General features: G+C 32.1%; 3 protein-coding genes across 10 annotated transcripts; 2 read left to right on the forward strand and 1 right to left on the reverse strand.

Moving 5' to 3' along the window:
* Window positions 1-858: 858 nt before the first annotated feature.
* Ttc7 (tetratricopeptide repeat domain 7) lies at window positions 859-4,777 on the forward strand. 2 transcript variants are annotated; one of them, XM_089591663.1, is made up of 12 exons: window positions 859-1,228; window positions 1,390-1,541; window positions 1,627-2,108; window positions 2,199-2,347; window positions 2,426-2,670; window positions 2,741-2,929; window positions 3,000-3,178; window positions 3,261-3,700; window positions 3,779-4,017; window positions 4,119-4,223; window positions 4,303-4,394; window positions 4,468-4,777. In XM_089591663.1, the coding sequence occupies exons 1-12, from the start codon at window positions 1,105-1,107 to the stop codon at window positions 4,598-4,600; spliced, it is 2,529 nt and encodes an 842-aa protein (XP_089447789.1). In that variant the 5' UTR covers window positions 859-1,104; the 3' UTR covers window positions 4,601-4,777. The 2 variants fall into 2 exon arrangements, with proteins under 2 accessions (XP_089447789.1, XP_014219287.2); XM_014363801.2 differs by having other exon boundaries at window positions 2,199-2,323; window positions 2,396-2,670.
* A 13-nt stretch (window positions 4,778-4,790) lies between these two features.
* Window positions 4,791-15,676, reverse strand: LOC106647408 (uncharacterized). Of its 7 annotated transcripts, XM_089591664.1 has the most exons (13): window positions 15,107-15,675; window positions 14,790-15,028; window positions 13,161-13,269; window positions 12,940-13,064; window positions 12,535-12,870; window positions 12,381-12,463; window positions 12,110-12,274; window positions 11,498-11,560; window positions 9,654-10,340; window positions 9,248-9,374; window positions 8,792-8,891; window positions 8,212-8,454; window positions 6,447-7,834 (listed from the first exon to the last, which is right to left on the reverse strand). In XM_089591664.1, exons 2-12 carry the CDS (start codon window positions 14,892-14,894, stop codon window positions 8,228-8,230), a joined length of 2,127 nt encoding a protein of 708 aa, XP_089447790.1. In that variant the 5' UTR covers window positions 14,895-15,028; window positions 15,107-15,675; the 3' UTR covers window positions 6,447-7,834; window positions 8,212-8,227. The 7 variants fall into 7 exon arrangements, with proteins under 7 accessions (XP_014219290.2, XP_089447790.1, XP_014219291.2 ...); XM_014363804.2 differs by lacking the exon at window positions 6,447-7,834 and adding an exon at window positions 4,791-6,408 and having other exon boundaries at window positions 14,790-15,675; XM_014363805.2 differs by having other exon boundaries at window positions 9,666-10,340; window positions 14,790-15,676.
* Window positions 15,677-15,854: 178 nt separating this feature from the next.
* Window positions 15,855-17,156, forward strand: mRpL9 (mitochondrial ribosomal protein L9). Its single transcript, XM_014363711.2, has 2 exons — window positions 15,855-16,284; window positions 16,376-17,156. The coding sequence occupies exons 1-2, from the start codon at window positions 16,189-16,191 to the stop codon at window positions 17,093-17,095; spliced, it is 816 nt and encodes a 271-aa protein (XP_014219197.2). The 5' UTR covers window positions 15,855-16,188; the 3' UTR covers window positions 17,096-17,156.
* The last annotated feature ends 246 nt before the right edge of the window (window positions 17,157-17,402 follow it).

Below are 17,402 nucleotides of genomic sequence, written 5' to 3' on the forward strand. Positions count from 1 at the left end.
TTAGGTTTTTGTGCTTTAAGTATCTCAAGCGGAAAACGTATTGAAGAAATAGTTACGGAGTCGTAAATAATTGAGTCAATTTACACCTGTATTTGCCACTGCAATGGGTCCAAGCCAATAGTATCAAAAACTAAATATTTTACGCATGTGGAATATGTATATTATCTTATAAACATTTATCAAGTGTGTAAATTTATATTTCGTTGGAGGCCTATGCTTACTGAGTGTGCGAGAACTACTAAGAGAAAAATTACGTATGATAAACTGATTAAAGATCTTCGGGGGATGTGTATAATAAATTTATAATTTTCTGCGGACTGGAAATAAACAATTTATTTATTACAGAAAGTACATTTCTGAAATAAAAAATTAAAAATATATATCTCGATATATATATATAATGTAAAGTGTATTCAAGTATACATATATATTTTTTTCAGAGATAAGAATCAATCAGCGCCATCTAGCGGACGATTATTCGCGAGAAAACTCGAGGCTCAGATACCCTACGGACGTTTTTTTATTTCAGATGACGAAGAAAAGCTCAACTCAGATTTCGCTTTTTAAAACGACATGAAGAAATACGAGTTGTGCTTTTCTTCGTCCGCCAAAAAATTTGATCGCTTGCAAATGGTAGAGCCAATCAGCGGCGACTTTTACAGCGGACGAAAAAAAGCACAACTCGTATTTCTCAATGTCATTTTGCGTTTCGAAATCTGAGTTAAGCTTTTCTTCGTCCTCCGAAATAAAAAAACGTCCGTAGGGTTTCTGAGCCACGAGTTTTCTCGAGAATAATCGTCCGCTAGATGGCGCTAAGCGTGGATTTTTACAATTCTGACGTAATTCTGACATTTATTCTCGGATTTCCGATTTCTATTCTGTTTCGCGTCATTTCTGATTCTGACTCTGATCCTCTGATGACAATTTGACAATGAGAGTATAAAAGCACCACGGCGAATCTGTCAATCTGAGTTTCGGAACAAATCCCTAATGTTGATGGTTTGGTGTTGTGTTGTGTATATCTCCTACTTGTGTGTCGAACTGTATTGTTAAATGTTCTTATCTTTTATCGATGTACTTACTTAAACCTTAAAAAGTGTTAAAATGACGAGCAAAAAGGGTCAAACCTGGAGGATTGAGGCAGAAATTGATAAGAATCGCGAAGAAAACAACTGGAAGAAGGTTATCGACTTGGCTGATCAGCTCAAGACTCATTGTCCTAGTAATGGTTCGTTTAGAATTATTAATATTTCTTTTCTCACTTGTCCATTTTTAGATGTATGAATATGATTCTGAAATAATTAAACCAACGTGTGACCGCCTATATGCGTGTTTTTTTATAAAAATAAATTGCAAGCAGTTGTAGAATTAAATTGTTATATTTTGCAGAATGTTTGGCGAATTTTTTGGGAGGTGAGGCTAGATTGGAAAGTTTTCTAGAGCAAACTCCACCTATTGAAGCAAATATACCAAAGGCAAAATCTGGCTTATTAGAGGCAAAGAGATTTCTGCTTCTTGCAGCGAATGAGAAGGACAAGCAGGTATACTTACTATGATTGCATAATGAATGATTTGTCATTTTATTTAAGAGTCGTAGATCTAACGCAATGATGACTTGCATTGTAGGCTCCAGTGGCGTTGGATGCACAGCTTCTTCTTGGTAAATTGCACTATGCCATGGGAATGTACAGTGAAGCTGTGTTTCATTACCAGGAAGCCGAGCTACAATCTTTAACTGAAAAACAGTTGCCCAGTCGGAGTTTGCGTATAGTGGCTGAATCTTTTGCAATAAAAGGCTTATGTCTTGAAAAACTTCCTCCTACTTCAAAATCCAAGTACAAAATATCCGAGTGGCATAGCCAGATGATCAAGTGTTTTCAAACTGCTACCGATATATCTTTGGTCTATTTACAAGAACAAGATAAAATAGCAGTACAGCAACAAAATGGGACCTTAACAATTAACAGCAATAACGTGGGATCATCGTCTCCTCAATCCTCTATTCATTCTACAAAACATATGGGACCTATTTTAGAAACTGCTCTACAGAGAGCACCTCTGATACATTTACAAGCTGGCAATATCCAGGCTGCAATAGAGTGTTACAGGTAATTAACGAACGATTTTAAAAGGATCAATTCAATTAAATTAAAAGAGAGAAGAAACAATCTTTTTAACACTTTTGCAATTTATTTTAGAGGCATCCTTACTGCTCTTGAGACTACAGCGACTCAAAGCTTGAGGCTATCATTAACAAGGCAGTTGGGAGAGATTTTGCTGCGAGGAATGAAAGGTATCACGTATGCTACACCTGAATCGCCAGGTATAAAACTTGTCATTTATATCTGTGGGACAGCTCCAATATAATTTATTCATACTACTTTCAATATTCCAGCTGAAAAAATAGGAAATAAGAAAAGTGCAGCCCCTGAATCTCCTTGGAAGCCCAAAAAGTACTCTGGAATAAATTTATTTGTTCCAAAAAATGAATATGAAGAAATGATTTTATTATTGTTAATAAGCGAAGCAATGGCTGTGAGAGACGCAGTTCTCAGTCAGTCTCCAGAATTTAAAGAAGCAAGAGCTCGTGCTTTTGAAAATGCCACTGCTATTTACGATCTTCTTACTATTGGAGTTGTCAGATGGAGTCAAGTAGAAGTTTTGCATGAGGTAATATTTTTAACATTATCGTTGTTTTTAATTTTTTAATGGAATTAATATGATAAAATTCTTACCACAGTCATTTGAAAGAGCAATGAAATTTTCGCATGGTGAAGTGCATGTTTGGATGCAGTATGCTTTATGCTTAATTAGTCTAGGACGATATGTTCATGCATATTCCGTCTTACAAGTTGTAATAAAACTTGCGCCAACCAAAGTAATGCCCTGTTTACTGGCTGCAAGACTGTGTTATGAACATTTGAACAAGGTAGTTATATTTATTATTGTTGATATCGCTTGTACCAGCATGGTAACTACGTTCAAATTTACTTTTATAGGTTGCCAAAGGAATTGAATGGAGTCAAAAAGCATTGCAACGAGAAATGGCTAGTCCACAAGGCTTACAATCGCGCTGTCATCTTAATATTGGCATTGGAAATAGTATACTGAGTGCAAAAACAATAGTCAAGAAAGATAAAATAGAACACAGTCATGCAGCCTTTGACTCTTTTAGCAAGTAGGTATTTAAATAATGTTTGAATATTGTTAAGCTCCAGGTAATATACTGAGATTTAAACTAAAACGTCAAAATATTTCAGAGCTCAACAATGCGATCCAAATGATCATTTAGCAGAGTATTACCTAGCTCACGAATATGCAATGAATAGACAAATGTCCGAAGCCATGACGCACGTAAAAATTGCTTTAAGCCTGAGGGCAGAACACATTCCGTCACTGCATTTGTTAGCACTGTTACTTACGGCCCAAAAACAGTATACCGAAGCTCTAAACTTAGTCAACAGTATTTTAGAGGAATATCCTGATAACTTAAATATTTTGTATGTCAAAGCAAATTTAGAACTACACAGTGTTGGTGGGGAAGAAGCTCTTTTTACAATCAAACACATGCTTTTCCTTTGGAAGAATTTGTACGAAGATCAAACAAGCGTGGATATTAACGAGCAACAAAGTGAAAAGCGTAGCGAAACGAGAAGCGTCTTCCAAATGTACACAACAGAGATGTCGGACAAGGATTCCAGTAAGCTCATAATTTTATTAGTCGAGATGAAATTTATTGTAATAAAAATGCTTTAAACTTTTACGTTTTCCATTTTAGATTCCATTCATGCACAATCACTGGCTGCCTCAAGAGTAGAGCAAGCATTGTCGGAAGTTGCATCGTCACTTAGCTCCTTTGTTCCAAAACCTGGACCACAACGAGCGTGGCTACTACAACTACAAGTGTGGCTATTACTAGCTGAAGTGTTCATAGTCTTGAACCATCCTAAGGAAGCGATATTATCCATTCAGGAAGCGGCAAATATATTTCCACTGAGCCATCACATAATGTACACTGTACGATATATTTTTAATCATGAGTACTTAATTGATACAATAAATTTAATTTATTGCGATCGATATAATAATATTGCAATAATTAACATGTTTCATTGCAGCGCGGACTGTTGCACGAATATAAAACGGAGTACGCGGAAGCCAAGCAGTGCTACCAAAATGCAATTTCAATTAATCCTTCTCACGTTAAAAGTCTGCAACATCTGGTAAATAAAATATATTACTCTATTTTCAAAAACAAATACATGTGAACAATGAAGTATTTTAATTTTCGTTACTCAACAGGGTTTAGTCTATCATTATCTCGGATGTCAACGTTTAGCTGAAAAAACTTTACGAGATGCTGCAAAGATTGATCCCATGTCTTACCTAACATGGTAATAGTTGCTTTTTATTGTATATTTAGTATTAAATTCCACAACAAAATCGATTAAGTTTTATTTTTTAAAGGTACAATTTGGGAAAGGTTTTGGAATCACTTGGAGAAGTTAAAGCTGCAAGTGACTGTATGGAAACAGCTTTGGAAGTTGAAACATGTAATCCAATTCTTCCCATTTCATCAATATCAGTGACTTTTGAATAAAAGTATGTAATTTAATGATTAGGATATATTTAGCAGAATTTAATCTTTTGATGATGGACTCTTCAACTGTACAATTAAATTGTTAATAATCTTAATTTTACTTGTTATGTAAAATATTTAGGTAGTATTGTACAAAAGTATTGTTAATTGCAATAAAAGCTAGAAAAACTTAGTATTTTTCCCAAGGTTATTTATTTTATACATTTGAGATATAATTGTTTGCACTCTATTTTTTTTTAAACAGAGTATACAATTAGAAAAATTCTATGCTTTTCAATATAAATTCCAAATACACTTAGTCATTTTTGTTCAATGTACATAAAATTATTTGGATTTATTACATTATTTCTACTACTAAATCCTTGAAGAATTTAAAAAACTTTTTCAAAGCCAAAAGCTTATTCTTAGTGTATCTTTAGTCTTTTTCTCTTCATCTTCCTATCAAAGGTAGATTTTTATTTGCAGCTTACAAAAATATTCCATACAATATTTTAAAAGAAGTATTAAGAATATGCATTTCTGATGCCATTCTAAATGCACATACGGATTAGTACAACTTTTGTTTATTACAGTGCATTAAAATTAATCTCTTATGTTATATTTCCACGCATAAATATTAAATGAATTACTGTGTGAGGAATCAAGCAAACGGATAAGTTAAAAACAGAAACTTTTTCGTGTAAAAAAAAGTATATACTGAGTTGGATTTTTTTCTGAAGATAATATAAGGTTGCATATCGATTCCAATGGGTACTGTTTTTATAAAAATTCAGTAACACTTATGAATGAAGTTTAGGAGTTCATAGATTAACTAAAAGAAGTATAAGATGATTTTTTTTTAACTGCATTCTCAGAATTCTAGTATCATTCGTTTAAATGAAACAGTAAAACAGCATATCTATAAGATAAAGTTTTTACATTAGTTAATTGGAAAACTGATAAATTTATGTTTCCTTCCTATCGTGAAAATTTTAATAAAATAGTAAAATATTTAGAATCAACAATTATATACATGACATTAATCACAAGCTGCGTTTTAAAACTAATGATAATTATCATCTTGTCAGTTTCTAATAATTATAAATATATCCCATATTTCCGCATTCATCTCTGAATTTTATGTTGATATATTGCATGTTCAAGGTGAATTAAAACATTGATTTTGGATAATACGGTCTGATAATACCTTAATACCTAATATCTTTTTTCATTCTGTGTCACTCATATTTACAGCATATACACCAATAAATTGCAAAATTAACGAAAATTATTAATTTAACATAAGGTCAGAATGGAAAGTAAAAATGTAATTTTTTTCGCATCATTTACTCTTAAAACTGTAATAACAATAAAAGCAACAAATAAATATTGAATTAAAAACAAAGATTTCAATTAATAAGATAACCAAAACTGGGAATGTAGACAGAAAATCAATTATCAAATATTTAGAAATAAGAAACATCTTGTAAAACGTGATTTTTTAAGATAATGAAATGGACAAAAGTTTGAATATTTAATTGTAAATTTCCGTAACATGCGAATTTCAATAAAAAGAAATTGCTAGTAAGAAAGCATATTACGCGTAAAAATTTTAAATAATTCTAGAATCTATCATTTAATTCATCACCTTTTCTCTATAAAAACTTCTTTTTTTTAATCTCCATACTTGCTTATGTTTTTTTTTTTTCATATCAAAAATTATATTTACACATTAAAAGACAAAATTACAACTCATTATGAATTATAACGGATGATTCCATCCAAGAAATGCCTTTCTTGGCACTGCAAATTTCTTCTTTTGCCCAAAACTGAAAACAAAAAAATAGTAGATCAGTAAGAATTTGTTATTTGGAGTTTATTATTTTAAGAAAACTGCTTTATAAACCAAAGGGTTTCGAGATGATTTGAATTCACTAGTAAAATAAGTTTCGTAAAAAGTTTTCCTTTGACGGCCGAGATTAAATGTATAAACTCGTGGATAAAATAACAACTGTGTGGTATTATGTGAGACAATAAATTGAACCCTCCACAATTGTGAGATTTTTTTTCGTAACTCGAGTAAACTTTTTTTTTTTTTTTTTTTTTTACAACTATAAGAAGAAAAACCATTCAATTTATACAAAACGTTTCCAATATTAAAAAGAGGAATGAAAATATAACACTTAATAGATTTAAATAATAATATTTAAAAAACTTAACATAGAAAGGATTTTATTTCGTAGATACTTTTCTCGATAAAAATAGCAATAAAATAATAAAATACTTCCTTGGATGTTAAATCCACCAATTTGATTTATCTATCAAGCCTAAGTGTTAGCAGGAGTAGGATATTATATGAATATTTTAGTCAAGAAGATAATTTTTCGTCTTTTATAAACATTTCAAAATAGAAAAACTTTAATGTCATCAATAAAGTCAACAACAGTACAAAATGAAAACCTAAAACAATATTTTAGTGAGTATTATACAAGTTATTTCGACGAATTATTCATACAATATGTGTCGTAGAGTAAATTAACATTCCATTTTTATCAAAACTAAATTTAAAAAGAAAAGAACCGAGACACTTCAAAATCGAAATAAGAAACTGAAAGCCTTATATCAAGTGAAGTTTTAACGTACCAATAAATGTTTTATAATTTAAAAACTCTTTCATCATACGTACAAAAATTTTCATTACACGTAAAAAATACTTTACATGATTCAGTCTCGAATTTGTATTATAAAATTTTTTGTATATATTACCATTTCATGGTACATTTGTTCTTTTATATTAATTATTACTTCTTAAAAGAAAACTGTTTAATCAGATCACATTAAAAAACACGTTACTCTGTTAATAATGAAACAAATGCGCTTATAAATTTTCAATATGAAAATTAAGCTGCCGCAAAATTACTATCTAAAAAATACTGAAATCTTGACTTTTTATTGTTAGGAATAACAAACTTTCTTAATTAGCCGTCACAAAAAAGCATGTTTCTTTAAAATTTTGGCCACTATATCATCTGCAACGATAACATAACAACCATAGAGATTTACTCATAACAGGTGAAATGTTTGTTTATAATCATCATATGTATACATAAGAATTTTAACTATCGCTGACAAGTGAACATGGACGTGAACCGCGCTCCAGATTTGAGTAAGAATAGCAAGAACCAGAGTATTGCGACACAAGCTTACGATTCAATCCTGAAAAAAACGTTACGCCACAATGACTCGTTTTGTCAACTGAAAGCCAAAAAAGTTTATGTAATTACAAATGTAAGTTTGAATTAAGCCTATTTTTATTTTGAATGAATTGATAACTCAACGTTTTCTCTTACTAAACTCCATCTTTCTTAATGTGCCAAGTAGTTAAAATTATACATATCAGCAAGTTTTAGATGTATTTAGAAATCTATCTAATTATAAATATATTGTAAAAATAAATTTAGGACTAAAACCTGTTTCGTAACGTACACAAAACTTTTTCTAATTTTAATTTTATTAGATTAATACATTAAAACAGGTTTTATGAAGTATTAAAAAATATTAAAAACAAAGACATCGATTAAGATTGACAAAAACATTTCATAGGAAGAATAATATTAATGTTTAGTACTTACTTAGAGTGAATTTAATTCACGTTTGTGAAGCATTATTATTCGCTATTAGCGAATCAAAAATATTTCCCTTGTGATCGACAAGTTTGAGTGAATCAGCTACAGAAAGACCTTCGTTCCCGTTGTTTACCGCAGGGGCAGGCGATGATGACGAAGGTCCTAAGAAAAGATCATCCTCGAAATCAAGCAAGTCATTCCCCGAATTGTATGACATGAGTTCACGATTATTCTGCAGACCTATTGAATCTACAATAAATGTGTGAAAATTTCATGTATTTTTCTTATATTTGTTAATAGTAAAATTTTATACTAAAATTGCTCAATGACATCGATATATAATCAGCTATGAAATTTTTTAAATAACAAGTGAAAGAAAAAAAGCTTGAATTTTCACAAAATCGTGAGACTACGGAAAATTCACAACACGTTAGTCTGCGATTATTTATAGATCAATGCTTTGTCAATGCTACACTTGAGTTATAAATATTACGGAAACAAACATTTTATTTTAAAACTTTATATTGAAATTTTATTTTTAGTAGTTAAAATATATATTTAAAAAAGGTAATACAGTAAAAATTACCGTTTACGTGATGATCGTCGTCAATTTCTCTTTCTTGAGGGTCCAATTCAGGATTTAATGGAAAACCATAAGGGTTCATGGCATCTTCGGTTCCAAACAGCTAAGAGTAATAAGTTAAAGATACCAAATGATAATTAAAATTTTTCAACTTTTGATCACAATTTGTCATTAATTTTAATGATCGTTTAAGCAACATTGAAAATAATACGCAAAACTCAAACAATTACCAATTTCCCTTGAACCCATCAATTAAAATATTTGTTTGCTTCTGACTAATTTTCAATTTTGCAAAATCAATACTAAAATTTGTAGCAAATTTTAACAAGTGTGAACACTTCTAAAACTTAATAAATGTTTATAAATATTTTGTATTCGAAATTACAAGTATATAATTATTGTGTTTTACACTCATGAAGTTTTAAAAACTTTCAACTTTACCAGAAGAAAAATTATTACATCGAAATCATATCTACTCACTCCCAGAAGAGTATTAGCATCGATGCTGACATTCTGGCCACTTAGCATTTCCCTCAAGTTATCTAGATCATTTTGCATGTTATCGATGTGGCTGTCACACTCCATTCTAAATAAACATTATTAATCGGTTATTTTAGATGTAGATTTATTCGCTAATGTAAATGTAACCCCAATCGTATAGACGGATCAACGGTAACGTCTAAGAGCATGATTGTGTTTTTTAATAAGTATCCAACTAAAGAATTGTCATATTCAATACATTATATTGTCATTAAAAAAAAAAAAAAAATAAATAAATTTAAAAAAAGAGCGTTCTCTTACTGCAGATGGCCAAAAAATCCTTGAGCAGTTTTTATATTATACCCATGGTCTGTGCTGAACTTACATTGGGTCTAACCTGTAGTTAGTTTCATCTGTGTTGCCCTGATTCATACAACTGAGTGACATACTCTTGTGTTCATTTTTTATCGACTTTTTAGCTGATAAATCTGATGACTTCTGCTCGGTGTTGTTCGTCGTAGAGAAAGTAGCTGGCTCATTACTCGTCGCATTTATGAAATCGAATTTGCCAAAGGCTCCATTACTCAAGTCACCGGTAACGTCAGGGCTGCAGTCTCCTGTGGTTAGACTACTACCTCCAGGGCTGTTATTACTGGTGCCAACACTATTCAGGCTGCTCACGCTCAACGGCATGGCACCGCCGTTAAAGTCCTCGGTTTCAATGGCATTTTCCTCGTTCACATCTGGTACGATGAGGATGTTCTCCAGCTTGATGAGAGAGTCATCCTTAGACGACGTGTCTTCGATGTCATCTTGCAGAGACTCCAAATCAAAATCCAGCTCCTGCTCTGCATTTTTCTTCATGTTAGCAACCATGGCTGCAAGTTTGGAACTGCGTACTGTAGAAAATGGCACTGGCTTTGGTTGTACTGCTGTAGGCAACGTTGCTGCATTGCCCGACACTCGACTCGATATTACTCGATTTGGTGATGATCTTGCTCGTTCCGTGGCTCGCGTCGCTTGCATTTTGGTCGTCCTTTTCGCTGGCATTTCTACAACATATACTTCTTCTCTGTAAAAAATAAATTCATTCGATGTGATTATATGATTTACTTGCATATAATTACATTTTTCTTATGAATCTAAATAAAGCAGCACTGTTTAACGATTTAATACACTGATAATCGTAATCAAAAAGTAGTTTTCAATTACTTTAACACATAAAAGCTGTAAAAAGAAGATGAATTAAAGACTGGCACAATTTACATCTAATTATAAAAATTGCAAGTGTGTTAAAAATGTATGCAAGTAACATAGTAAAATATGCTTAAAATTAATTTCTCCTGTGCTGCATTAGTAATAGTATAAAAAAAAAAAAAAAAAACTCTTGTTCTAATGTATACTCTATTGATGAATGAAATAATCGATAAATTACTATTCATACTAGGAATTGCAAATTCCAACAAGTAACTAAATTTATTAACAAAACTACGCTTTTGCAATTAAAGTATAACAGACACTAGTGTCATCAGAGCAAAAAGTGTAATTACGATGTACAGAAAAATTTGGATACTATAAAATGACATTGTAACAATAATTGTTCAATAAAAAAAAAAAAGTATTTAAAATCAAATTTACTGTTAAATGCTTGGTTAATTAATATTAGCTACTTCCAGCAATAGTCAATAAACTTTTTGCTATTTTCAAACCTTATTTGCATCAACAGTAGACAATTTAAATGTTCTTAAACTTTGTGCTTTGATAAAAATACAAGGTACTCCTGTGGAACAATCATGCCTACGAAAAATAGTTGTTTTATACACAAGGAAAAAAATTCAAAGTGAGAATTACTACTAAAACGAAAAATCTACAGAAACAAACGTATAAACAGAGCTTGTGAAGTATATCACTTATGAAAATGCAGACACACAAAAATCAAAGGTTTTTAAAAAATTCCAACAAACAATTCATTGTAATAAGCCTCAATAAACATAAAAAACAATTACTTGGGTATAAAAATATGTTAAACGAAAAATGAAAGCATTTTAATTGTTATTGAAGCTGGATAGACAATGTGTAACGTAAGTCATGCATACAACATGTTTCTAAAGTTAATATAAAAGTTGTAGCTTTCTGGAATATTCAATAGCATTTTAAATATTCTACGTATTAAAATAGAGAAATCTTCGAAGCACCAACACCAAATAGCTACAACAGAAATTTGTTAACCTTGTTTCTTCTCCGTTTTCTGAAGCTGGTATCAATATTTTGATGGGCATTCTATTTTTCCTCCTGGTAAGGTTTAAAGCGTGTTATAGTGTTATTATTTACGAAGGACTAAAAAATCAGATAAAACATTGATATTCAAGGGGAACTACTAACATCATGAAGATGTTAAACAATTCTTTTTAATTTATGTTACAGTTAGACACTTGTGTTACTCATTATTGACAAAATTTTTTTCCAGTTATTTTTAGTTTTACATAATTTACACTAACAATAAGAGACAATGAACTCATAACTTTAATCAATCATTATCAATATGTAGCGTTAAAATTTTTTGAAATATGTAGGCCTAGTGAGATGATGAAAAGTTTTTGTAAAAATAAATTTTTCAATACTACCATGAAGGGCGCAAAGTATTTGGTACACGATTGATATCAAAGCTGTTGTTAAGTAAAATCAATTAGATTTTTCTGAATACAATAAAAAAAATATCTGGTTCATCGCATCTTACATTAAAAATAGTGAATGCCACAGAAAAGAGAATGGTATTGTACTCTCCTAAGCTTAGAAAAAACTATATCCCTATAAATAAAAAAATGATTTCACTGTGCTTACCCTTTCTTATCAATTTTCGTTTTTTTCTTTGATGCGTTAATGTTTGTGGTTTCAAATTCTTGTGGAATTTGTTCTGTATTATCAACATAATATTCTTGCAAGTTCTCTTCAGCTGTGTACCGTTCAGGACTTTCAATGGTAGGTCTCGTGTCATTGTCCAACATTCTGAAAGAAAAATTTATTATTTTGAAAAAAGTTTTGGCCAAGTTTTTATTCCAAACAAGTGAATTTTAATAATCAATATTTGGAAGAAAATTTTTTATTCACGTACTCGGCAACAATATACTCAGAGTCTAAATCTGTATCATATGCATCCAATTCATGAATTGCTGGTCTTGTGGGCGAATTATGTACCTTAAAATTATATGAAATATGTAAAGTAGATAAAATGTTATAAGGAAAAAATAAAAATTTTTTTTACGTACCTTGGGTACTTTATTTTGCTTTATTTTTTGTCTACGTGCATCATCAATCATGAGAGGATACCTCCTCTTTATTCCCAAACCAGAATTTCTGTTTGAACTCACAAGACTCGCTAGAAATTGAATTAGATTATTGACAACATGTTGTTGTTTCATATGTTTTTGTCTCAATAAGGCAAGCTCCCTCCACAGAGCCTCGTTCTCCCTTTTCATCACACCAAGCCTTGAATCAAAGTTTTCTTGCCTTCCTCTCAAACTTCTTACTTCTGTCAACATTTTATTCATCAATTCTGGTTTAATTGGTTGTTGAGATGGATCTTGCGATTTATTTGATGCAATCTAGAAGAGCATCATGATAATTATAAAATTGTAAATGTAATAAATTATAAAGTATTTAAAATGCTATACCTTTCTTTTTATGTGATCCAAGAGGTATGGATGGTCCTTACAAAAGTATTGATGAGCAAATTCCATCTCATCTTTGTCACATTTTAAGCCACCCAGTTCTACTGAAACTTTTTTATGAAAACCATCTAGAAAAAAAAAAGATTAACAATTTCAATACATACCATCATTTAAGTTTCACACACAAGACTCTGGCAATAAATGTGTATATTAAAAATAGTTACACATATTCAACTGTCGCACAAAACTAGCCATATTGTTGTGCTTGTAGTAATGTGGAAGCAATTCTCGTGCAAATCGTGCTTGATTTTTTATGAAAAAACTCCTTCCATTCTGTAAATCAGAAATACGTTTTCTTTAAAGTCATTAAGATATTTACATTACTTATTTTTGCAACCTTAAGGAATATTTTGCTCGATTTTTATAAAACGCTTTATCTCTTAAAGAAGAGCACACTTGTATAATGTACATTGTGCTTTGTAATTATCTTTAATAGTTTTGATACTTATTAAACACTTGTCTTTATAGTATAGAAAAAACAAAATTAAAAATAAAATTTTTTATTGTTATATTTTATTATTTGATACTATTGTTTGATTCAACTTATGTTAATGATCTGAGATTCAACTTATGCTTAATTAGCACACATATGTTTAGAGAGGTGATTTCAATCTCATTAACCATAGGAAAAAAGCATGATCTGTCCTTTATCTGGTACAGACTACTCACCCTGGCGCATGGACTTGGGGAAAAAATGAAAAAATTTTCATAGCATGTGTCTTTAAAAGTACACAATATCAGCTATATGAACAGAGAGCGGCGTGTGATGTAATATCCTAACGTACTTATGAAAGAATCTCACGCATGTTGGTGTTAAAACGAGCCTCTGTGCATAAACAGTGACCAAACGTCGCAATACGTTTGCTTCTACGCCGAGCCGGAATAGGTGTGAGGCACTTAGATATTATATGTATGCACCTAAACCGGATCGCGTGTTATGCCGCGTTGATATGCCCGATGAAGAAAACAAAGTTCTCAATCTGCCACTGTTGCTAGTGGCCGGTTCTATGTACGAAGTTGCGATTGTTTTTTTACAAAAATATGCAAGATACCTATCTGGCCGACCTGCAACTATTGTAAACATTGACCCGCCGGCTGTACGAGTAGAAAGTTCGAAAATACTGTTTTATTTTTTATCTCATGGAGACAACAAAACGATTAACATTATTACTCATAAATTATTACCCAGAGATCTTTGCGTTGAAACATTTTTTGACGCAAGCACTAAGATTTGTAATAATGCTTTAACAGATGCATCTTTGTTGTCAAAGAATCAAACAAGAGTAACAACGTTGTGGACCTACACTTTTGGCCACTGGATACTCGTATTTATATGATGAACAAAAATATGAAATTGAATGTAAAAATAGAGAGACTGCAGGCAAAGTGAGGGGTACAAAAAAGAAACAAAGCACCTGTGTGTATACGTATACAAGTACACATAGGTGCCATATTACGATTGACGACGTATCTTTAAGGACCAACATCATTATTATGTTTTATTGACCTTTTAGATTAATTCAAAGGTCAATGGAAATCCTAGAAAATAGTTAGATCACAATTTTTTTCCACCCCTTTCGATATAAGGTAAATTAAAGTCCAAAAATAATATGTGACAAAAGTTATCTATATACCATCATGAGCAATATCAAACACATCAGATTGATAATGTATACACACAAACTCACGCACTCGAGACATAACAGGTCAATGTAGCAGCCACCGCGAACCGCGAGGAAGTCAATATCATTAACATATATCAATAGGTACAACGAGATGCAAACATTACTCACCGAAGCCCAGCAGATGAGCTCGTCAGTTTCCGGATCCTCAACCAGCCTCCAGAGTTTCCCCAGGAAAGCGGGCACGCTAGTGCCCATCTCGGAGACCGTGTGCATTGTCGTCGGCAGCGTATCACTCAACACACCGAACGTCTTGGCAGCGGATTTCGTCTACTCTCTTCACTTCCCCTATACTTATCTCTTGTGCTTACTTTTATGCCGACCCACTGCTGACGACTGTCCTCTCCTCTCTGCTCCTTCGTTATGTTATGTATAGTACTTATTTGTGCTTTATTATATAGTCTCTCTCTTATATCTAGTCTAGCAACCTCAAAAAATGTATTATTCCTCTCTTGACGACGACGACCACTACGACGACCGAGACGACAACGTAATTTTCCTGACCTGCACAACGTTTTGTGAAAACTGCAGTGAGAACTGAGAAGGCCGTGCGCAAGGTGTACTTTTAATACAATGATATATGTCCAAAGAGTAAACTCTTTTTGCGTGTTGATCGACGGCTGTATACTGACGATGTTGAAGATGACGATGATAATCGAAAAATTGCGCACTGCGCGACACACGAACGCACTTGCGATTACCGTTGCTCTCTACACATGCACTTTCCCTTCGTTTTCTTAAGTAGGTACCTTACATTATAACGTCTACAATACTTTAAATTGTAAATAAATAAGTAGGGAATTGAGGTCAGATAGACACTACGGTCGAGTTGGGGTATGAACCTTGTCAAATCGACACTTAAAATATCCGTGAATAACACGGTAACACTTTCGCGATTAGTTCGTATAAGTAAGTAGGTATAGTCAGACTGATGTAAATGGCTGAAAACTAAAAGGAGACGATCAATTTTAAGGCTTCATTCACAATGGATAAGTGTACTACTTGTTGACGTTGTGACTTTGATTTGAACTTCAAGGTCCATTTTCATAGGACAGCCCGCTGGAAATGAAACACGAGGAGCCAATGAGAGCGAAGCAAGAGAAGTGCAATAGTTCTCTCATTGCACAAAATACACCAAGACATCTAATTAAGTAGTAGGATTTCTGTAATCTCGTACTTACCGTCTCATTTCGAGTTAATCGAATGGAGACAATAGAAAAATCGTGTTTTTATTCGTCCACTTAGTGTTTGTTTTCTTTGTAGTTAGTTACGTGTGTAGATCAACAAAAAAATAAGTTAAAATACAGTTTGACGCTGGTCGCTACTTTCTAATGTGCTTCATGAAAAAGCACCTTAATTTATTTTTAATTTTTTTACGAATGTATTCAAGAGAATCGTCATAACCTCGAAACACCGCAAAGTATTTTTAAATGACATACACCAAGAGCATCAATATTAAAACCAGTGTAATTTTGTTGTTAAATAGCAAAGCGGTACGAAAACATAAAAAATGATAGGTCCCTTGAAATTATCGACAAGTATCCTTGTGACAACTTCGACAACACTTTTAAATCAATCGTTTAATGTTCTCAATCAACAAACAAGAGTAAGAATCTTCTTTCAAACTAATGATTAATTGATTGACTTCATTTGCTTGCAACTTTCTCTATCAATGTAACAATTGACATGTGTTTTAGAATGTAGTTCTATTGAGAAGGATGTATCCGATCAGTCTTATAAAAAAGGGAGGGAAGGTTCCCAAGATGAAGCATAGACAGTTTATTTATGAAGTAATAGAAAATACAAACACTAGGCCAAAGAAACCAATAGACATGATATTAACTCAATTTGTAGAGGGTGTCGGAGAAAAAGGTGATAAAATCAGTTTGAAACCTATGAAAGCATACAGAGACTTTTTGCTGCCAGGTTTGGCAGTTTATTCAACACCAGAAAATATAGAAAAATATGCAAGTGTTGTTAAAGAAGAAAAAATATACAGCTCTAAAACAGCTCCATTGACACAAAAATGCTTGACGCCCTTTAATTTAATAGTAACCATGTCTGTCGATCAGCCTTGGACTCTTGAAAAATGGCATATTAGAGCAAATTTCAGAAAAGCAAGGGTTCATGTGACTGATGAGTCAATAACAATGCCAGAGAAAGAAATAAAAGGTCCTAATTTGGATTTAGAAGGTAAAGAGTTTTATGTTACTGTAACCATCAATAATACCGAATCTGTTAAAGTTCGATGTACACTGCACCACGATTCAGCTGACATGTCTAAGAAACTTGATCTTCCACCTGAATTTTGGAAAATTCCTGGCAAAGCTATATTTGAAGAAGATCAAGAAATTTTAGATTCAATGCCGAGAACTGTGGAAGAGGCCAAAAAGATGAGACAGGCAGCTTTATCATGATTTTATTATTAGTTAAATATTTTTTAAAACCAATAAACAATCGCAAAATTCGTATTACCAATTTTGTATTTTTTTTTGTGGAATTCCATTAAAACTTTAAAAGCTATAAGCTACCCGATTCGCATGCTATATAGTGATAGTACTTTTGGCAATTAGATTCAAACTAGAACAAACTGCGCCAAATCAATAATTCAATTCAGTTCAAACTTCAGCTTTCAAGCATCAGTACCTGTCAGTCAGTAACGTAGTTTTACTAGCCTGAGATAGATATTTTTGTACCGACGTTATTTCGTCACATTTTTTTTGT

The sequence above is a fragment of the Copidosoma floridanum genome, unplaced genomic scaffold (assembly GCF_036245765.1).
Source record: "Copidosoma floridanum isolate Cflo_tuat_1 unplaced genomic scaffold, Cflo_Japanese_pri ptg000013l, whole genome shotgun sequence".
Taxonomy (NCBI): Eukaryota; Metazoa; Arthropoda; class Insecta; order Hymenoptera; family Encyrtidae; genus Copidosoma; species Copidosoma floridanum.

Coding starts and splice junctions, on each gene's coding strand:
- Ttc7 (XM_014363801.2), top strand. CDS start 1,105: ATGACGAGCAAAAAGGGTCAAACCTGGAGGATTGAGGCAGAAATTGAT. Junction 2,324..2,395: donor TGCTACACCTGAATCGCCAG/GTATAAAACTTG, acceptor TCAATATTCCAG/CTGAAAAAATAGGAAATAAG. Junction 4,018..4,118: donor GCCATCACATAATGTACACT/GTACGATATATT, acceptor GTTTCATTGCAG/CGCGGACTGTTGCACGAATA.
- LOC106647408 (XM_014363804.2), bottom strand. CDS start 14,894: ATGCACACGGTCTCCGAGATGGGCACTAGCGTGCCCGCTTTCCTGGGG. Junction 11,561..12,109: donor ACGAAAATTGATAAGAAAGG/GTAAGCACAGTG, acceptor AAACCTTACCAG/GAGGAAAAATAGAATGCCCA. Junction 9,375..9,653: donor AACTACAGGTTAGACCCAAT/GTAAGTTCAGCA, acceptor ATGTTTATTTAG/AATGGAGTGTGACAGCCACA.
- mRpL9 (XM_014363711.2), top strand. CDS start 16,189: ATGATAGGTCCCTTGAAATTATCGACAAGTATCCTTGTGACAACTTCG. Junction 16,285..16,375: donor TTCTCAATCAACAAACAAGA/GTAAGAATCTTC, acceptor CATGTGTTTTAG/AATGTAGTTCTATTGAGAAG.